General features: G+C 43.5%; 1 protein-coding gene across 1 annotated transcript in view; it reads right to left on the minus strand.

Annotated features, from left to right (window-relative positions):
* Positions 1-2,538, minus strand: part of UHRF2 (ubiquitin like with PHD and ring finger domains 2) — an 86,565-nt gene extending 84,027 nt beyond the window's left edge. The window contains exon 1 of the mRNA XM_037061401.1: positions 2,055-2,538. Coding sequence (XP_036917296.1) covers positions 2,055-2,207 — 153 coding nt within the window. The 5' untranslated portion in view covers positions 2,208-2,538. The remainder of the gene's footprint in view (positions 1-2,054) is intronic.
* Between the last annotated feature and the right edge of the window lie 4,655 nt (positions 2,539-7,193).

Here is a 7,193-nt window from a genome sequence, read left to right on the forward strand (position 1 = left end):
AAAGTAGGAAAAGCTCTGGATTCTCAAAAGATTAAGATATCCACCAACACAACAACAAAAACAATGCTCAGGGTGCGTCAAACTCCCTCCCCCCACCCAAAGAATATCCAAATAAGGTTACCTTGCTCTAACCAGAACTTAACAACCCTGAATTGTACTCTCCATTTTGACCCTTAAAAAAAAAAAGGTGGAGTCAATTACAAAGCTTCTCAAATTTAATTTGCAGAAAGATTTCTAATTCAGTAGGTCTGGCATGAGGCTCCCAGGTGAAATTAATGCTGGTGGTCCTGCTAATACAGGGACCATACTTTGAATAGTAAGAAACTAGTAGGAAACTGACTATCCTTGAACTTTCACTTTCTAACTCTGGTGTTAATCAGAAGTTAACATGGGGTCTTGTTAAATTCAACTACTTGGAATTTTGGGGTGAACTTACATCCATAATAAAATATTCACAAGTGATTCTGATACACACCAAAGATAATAAGACTTTATTAGTCTTATTATCAAGGGGTGTTGCCCAGGAATACTACTCATGTTTCATTTCTATTACTGGTGCTCAAGTCACCCAAGTACCCCAGGCATTCATGTAAAAAATGAAATTCAGAAGATTGATTATATTCTTTTCACCTCTGATCAAAATATAAAAAGTTCTCAGCCACTGGCAGTACAGCAATATAAATCTATGTAGTGTTTTATACAATTATTTCAAAAACAAAGTTTACAACTAAATTTGAACATCTGTTTTTATTACAAATAAAACACAAATAAAAAATCAATATAAACTGGCTGCAAAAACATCAAAGATGTTATAACATTTATTTAAAAACACATTAAAACATCTCTGGCTCACTTGATTCTCAGTGTAATCTTGTTACTATGAAATGTCTGGACAGTTTTAGAAGAATAAGCATCTTAAGGATAGAAAAATATTCCTTTCAAATACTTTGTGGTTGTAGAAAACGGCTACCATTAAATCCAATAGAGCTACATTTATTTCAAACCACATGATTGGAGCCAAACTGTGGTTTATCAATGGGAGGATGCCAACTTTTTTAGTGGACTACATTTTTTAAAAAAGACAAGAAAAGTAGGATAGGTCTGGGTCTGTGGGCGTAGACCAAGAGACTTGTGGGATAGGAAAAACCTACAGTGCATGGCCATACCATACAACTGCCAGAGACGCCCACAGATACCTTCACCGCCAAAAACACTTTCAGCCTTCAAGTAAGTACCGCTGGCTATGCTCCAGTTCCCGTGTTAAAAAACTTCGGTGAGGGGACTATTAGTAAGAGGAGCAAAACAGTCCTTTACATTCCTTTCCCTTCTAGGAATAACCCCTAGGGCCTATACTGGGCAGTTTAAACACGGCCCTGGGTTACATCAATAGCTCCTTCAGCCCAGGTCTCTAATCTTCCCCAAGATAGAGTTCAATTCTGGGGGAGAGAGGGTGAGAGATGGGAAACTCTGGAAGTTCGAGAAACCCTGCCAATCTTTCCAGAGTTTACAAATCCCTTCCACACTGAGGAGGCAGGACTACGGTTCTTGTGCCCTGTGTGTAAGTTTCCTCCCCTTCTACTTGGGAGCCAGAGCACGGAAGGGGTACGGAAGCGATGAGAGCCCTTAGCCGGGGCCGCCGGCCCTCCCCACCTGCACTGTGGCATGGCCGCCACAGCTCGCTGCCCTCCCCGCCCTCCAGGGGCCCCAGACCCGGACGAGCGCGGGAAGCGCAGGAACCCACGCGCTCTGGCCGACAGTGCCTGCGGCTGCCGCCGCTCTGAAAAAGGGAGATGAGGTCTCAGTGCTCTAGGCGTCCCCACTTACAACCCTGCCAGGCGCACCTGCACTCGGGGCTGGCAGGAACCCTTCTGCGCCCCCTCGGCGGGGTCAGGCCCACACTTTTGAGTCTCGCGGGCTGCCCACTCCAAGTGGAGCCAGGTGCGCTCTGAGCGCGCGGCGCACCAAACCCTCCGCCCCGCCCAGCCCACGCGTCCTAGGGGCGCCCCGCTGCCCTCGCCCCGGGCTTCTCGAGGGCTGCGGTGGGCACGCCTCACCTGCTTGCCCCGGTAGAAGAGGCGCTGGCACTCGGGCCGCACGTCGAACAGAGCCCACACCCGCTCGCGCAGCTCCTCAATTGTGGCTTTGCGAGACACGTCCTCAATGGTGCGCGTCTGGGAGCCGTCGATGGTGCGAACCTGGATCCACATCTTGGCGCAGGGAAAGGGGGCCGACTCTGCTTTGTCTCCCCCAGCGCTTAGGGCGCCGCGCCCCGCCTTGCCCGCGCCGCTTCCCCGCTTTCCGCGGCCGGCGGGCGAGCGCGTGCACAAGCGAAGAAGACCGACCAGACGCCGGGCCCCACAGGCGGCCGCGACTCCTGACCGCGCACCCGCGCAGCAGAGCTCAAAACGAAAGGAAACCGGAACTAGTTAGAAGGTCCGACGCTACAGCCACCGCCTCACAAATAGGAAGAAACCTTGTCTGCACCGCGCGGAGTGTTTACTTATAGAGCTCTAGCTCCCACATGGAGGTCACGGCGCCAATCCGGATCTCGCGAGATTCACATCGGGCTCCGCCTTAAAGAGGAAGCGGCCCGGGAAGTGACTGTAGACCGCAGGGAACTAAATGGGCGGGTCGAAGTGGGCGGGGTGGAGGGGCGGGGCTGCCCAGAGCCGTTACTTGCTCCTTCACTTGCACCTGGATTTTTGACACGCCCTCTCGCCTTCGGATTTTGAGCGGTTACGAGGCCACCCACGCTGGTTGCCGTTTTGGTCTTTGTTTCGCCACCCTGGGGGCGAGCGACTACAGTTCTGTGGTTTCAAAAACACACCAAAAATAAGAAACTGTGACGTGCACTTTACATGATCATGAAAACTGGAGTGCGGGTGGCCGCGGCCTAAATTTCTGAGAAAGCACATAAGGAAATAAGCTCGCTATATCGCGCTCGCAAGGACACCATCCGCCATGCGGCCTGGCGGGTTTGGCCATCCTGGAAAGGCTCCGGGGACCCTTTTGCTTCGCCAACTTGTTTATCGATAGGCCCAAATGCTACTTTCACTCGGAAACCGCTTCCGGGAGTTTCCCGCCGCTGGGCCGAGAGGGCGCCTCCAGGCCTCCCTGGCCCTGGGCGCTCACACCCGGACCTCTGGCCGGGATGGTGCGTGGTGCGAGTGCCGCCAACAGGAGGGTCACTTCAGAAGCCAACGTTTCCGTTGTGAACCTTCCGTGTTAGTGCGCTTTTGGCCTTCGAGTTGCAGCGTCATGGAAAACACTTTTAAAAGATGAAAAATTACACACCTCCAAAGAAAGAACTCCAGAGATCCTACTAGGAATAAATCCTCAGAAATAGGTACATCGCAGCATTACCTACCAGTGGGCTTTTTCAAATGAAAATGTATTTTCAGAAGGAAGAGAGCATATGAAAGTAGAAACACACACACACACACGCATACATACTGGGACTTTATATAACTTGAATTTCGAGACCAATGCTAATTATTACCATAAAGGTAGAGAGACATTTTCGTAATAACCAGTTAAAGTAATTTCAAGTACAGAGGAATCTAGTTGTAGCATAAAGAATAAAAAAGGATGGCCCGACATGGGGGCGGGGGGGGGGCGGCGCGGGGCGGGGGCCGGCGGGGGGGGGTCCCGGAAAAAAGGATATATCCGGTTTCTGCCCTTGCCAAAAATTTTGCATTGAATTATATCCTCTATATAGAATTCCTTTTGTCTGCTCCTTGTTTAACTAAAGCACATATTGAGTATTTATTACATATGTAAATGCAATGATAGAGATATGTAAAGCACGCTTTTTGCCTGCCCAGCTGAGATAGCTATTTGCTATTAAAGGGTATGCTATGCCCTAAAGGAGGCACATTAAGAACTTAATTCCCTGATCACAATGAATTTACAATATAAGAATTTACAATGCTAAGATTTAGAAAAATGAAAATATTAAGGAATAATTTAGTGCTAAACAGCATGCTGTTGGTTAAAACAGCAATTAGAGATGAGAGAAGGGGGTCTAGAATGACCTGGAAGTTTTAAGGGTAAGGGTACAACTTGAACTTATTGTAACGGGGGCAGCATTTGTTCTGTTTGTGGATTGAGGTGGACCTGAACTATAATCCCAGTTTTGCTATTTTATTAAATTGTGATCTTGGATAAGTTATTTGCTTCCATTTCCTCAATGTTGTGAGTAAAATTGTACTCATAACAATATAATGAATGTCAAGTGTTTAGCATAGTGCCTATCCCATGGTAGTACACAAATTATTTAGAGGCTATTATTATGGAAAGGATTTAGCAAAGAATGTTCAAAGAGGAGAGGGCTGAAACAAAAACAAAAGATATGTTTGCAGATCAGAAGAGATTTCATATCCAAGAAAGGTTGACTAAATAGAAAAGGGCAGAATATGAAGATTAGCATTTAAAGCAGAATATTTTGTGGGCCCCAGGGAGAAACTAAGGTTTTTAAAGAAGTTCACTGATGTGATTAAATATGCCTTTGGGAAGACAGCAGGAGAGTGTGGAAGGACACCTTAGGGAAAAACTAAGGGAAAGAGAGGCAGGGGAAATGTTGTCAAAAAGCTTAAAGAAAAAACAAGTCTCAATTTTGAACTTTGTGATAGTAGGTAAGAGAAGAAAGGGTAGATTGCAGAGTATTCTAGAAAATCAGGCCTATCACATTTGTAATGTGTGAATATAAGGTATAAGGAAAGTGAAATGCTGAGAAGAATCCCCAAGTTTCTAGTTTGGGAGACTTAAATTAATGGCTTGGGTAGGGAGATAGTTATGTTCTTAACTGAACTAGAACAGAAAGCAACTTGGGGAAAATGGAGTGATTTCCATTTGAACTGTGTTGCATTTGAAATGCATTAAAAATATATCTAGATGGAGATATCTGACAGATAAAATATAAGCTCAAAGTTTTAAAAGGAAGTAGGAAAGTTCTGAAAAAAAGAACTAGTAGAGACCTCCTGTACTCACTTCCATTTGGCAATTGTTTCTTCCCAATGTGGTGGGCCTTTAATGGGGAACCCTCTTGGGTAGGGGGACAGGGGAGACTACTATCAAAATTAGGTATCTACTGGGATTGTATACAATCTGTGTTAATCCAGTCAAAATATATCTCAAAGGACTGGCAGGCCAGAGTTTAGAGATGTGAGACTCAGAAAAGACACATATATCCTGTATAGACCAAGTTAATTACTTCTGAAAACATAAGCTCAGGTGTATAGTAATTTACTTAAGATACAAAGAAGTAATTGCAAACAATGATTCTATATGTAACAAAATGCATCCTTCTGTTTCTCCACACAGTACATATTGTAACTAATGAAAGACAAACTAAGGTTTTTCTTTCCTTCCCTCCAAGGCTGCTGTGGTCTGCTTAGCAAGCTTCCCAGTTGTAGAAAAGTTCTCTGACAAAAACCACAATTCTGACAGGTTAGATATACCATGCCTTATTACCAGATGTGGAGCTGAAACAACTTGGATGTGAACAGTGAAATAAAAAATAAATTATTTACATGGATGCAGAGCAAATGCTAAAGTTTATGCCACCAGTTACGATCTAATATTTTTTGTTCAAGTCAAAATAGGCAAAACAGAAAGGTAAAAGATTGATTGTAGAACTAATTATTCTAGAATCTTATCACACCTCAGAATATCTCCAGTGTGTATGTGTGATATATATATAATTATATATATTAATATATAAATTCTATATATTATATAGAAGTAATATATTGTAAATTATTATAATATAATTATATATTATATAATAATTATTAATATATTATAAATTATCTTTCTCTCTCTCTCTATATATATATATATAGAATTTTAATCTGCTCTCTAAAGCTGTAATTACCACCTTTTCACTGGCACATCTATGCTGATTGTCTTCCTTTTTGCTCCTCCAGGGCCGGTCTCAACCTGCTCACTGTCCTGAGTCCAAGGGCAAGGCTTCCAACTGAGTTTGGCTAGTGGAGAGGAAGCACAGACAGAAATGCAGGATGTGAAGAAAATGAGGTCAGTATATTTATTCTCCTGGTTTTCTCCCTGAAAGGTTACTTCTGGTTGTCTGTTGACTTATCACTACCCATTCCTCTTAAATCAGCCTGCTTTGCCTGACTCACTCTTTCGTGTTTGGGAAACCTCTTCCTCTTCTTGTTGCTCTGGGTCTAGGCACTCTACCAGCTTTATATTCCTAGATTCATGCATAATCCACCAGTTCCCCATAACTTGGCCCACACCCTTCTAATTGGTCCCTTGAGGGAGGGAGGTAGAAACGTTCAAGTAGCTTAACTGGAAGTTTTCTGTTGTAATCTCTAATGCTACTTATTAAAAAACTGCATGTTATAAGAAGCAAATTAGAATATCTATGGACTAAAAAGCACTTCATTTGTGCCTCATTTCTTAGACTAGCCACATTTTCAAGTGTGTGCTCTTTCTTCTTAATAGAATCACTGGTTTTTACTGTGGACATCTACTTTAGAGATCATTCTCATCTGATCTTCTCTTTAAATGAAAAAATGATTAGACAAAGACATGCAATCAATGAGTGATAGTATAAGAGCTAAATCCCCAGTGTCCTTCCTGTCCAGCCAATGTTTTTTACCCTTCAGCTGTCCCCTCTTTTGTTTCTCTGGAGGCTTCCTCATTCACTTCTTCCAGATAATAATCCTCATCCTTCCTGTGGTGAGTGCCCCTGGTTCTTTGGAATAAGTGATGGCCCACATAGGGCTTGGGACCTAGAATTCTCATTAAAGACTTGCAATTTATTCCTTATAAGGAGGCAAAAAACACCCAATCAGAACAACAAGAAGAAATAAGAATTTTTAAAAAATGAGGATAGTGTAAGGACTCTTCCCTAACGAGGTGAAGGAAATAGACACACAAGCCCAGGAGAGTCTCAAACAAGATGAACTCAAAGAGGCCTACACCAAGACACATCATAATTGAAATGCCAAAGTTTAAAGACAATGAGAGAATCTTAAAAGCAGCAACAGAAAAGCAGTTAGTTGCCTAAAAGGGAGCTTTCATGAAACTGTCAGCTGATTTCTCAAAAGAAACTTTTCAGGCTAGAAGAGATTGGCAAGAAGTGTTCAAAGTGATGAAAAGCAAGGACATGCCACCAAGATTACTCTACCCAGTAAGGCTATCATTTAGAATTGAAGGATGAAGAG

Source organism: Sturnira hondurensis, unplaced genomic scaffold, assembly GCF_014824575.4.
Source record: "Sturnira hondurensis isolate 20B ecotype Veracruz unplaced genomic scaffold, ASM1482457v3 Scaffold0013378, whole genome shotgun sequence".
Taxonomy (NCBI): domain Eukaryota; kingdom Metazoa; phylum Chordata; class Mammalia; order Chiroptera; family Phyllostomidae; genus Sturnira; species Sturnira hondurensis.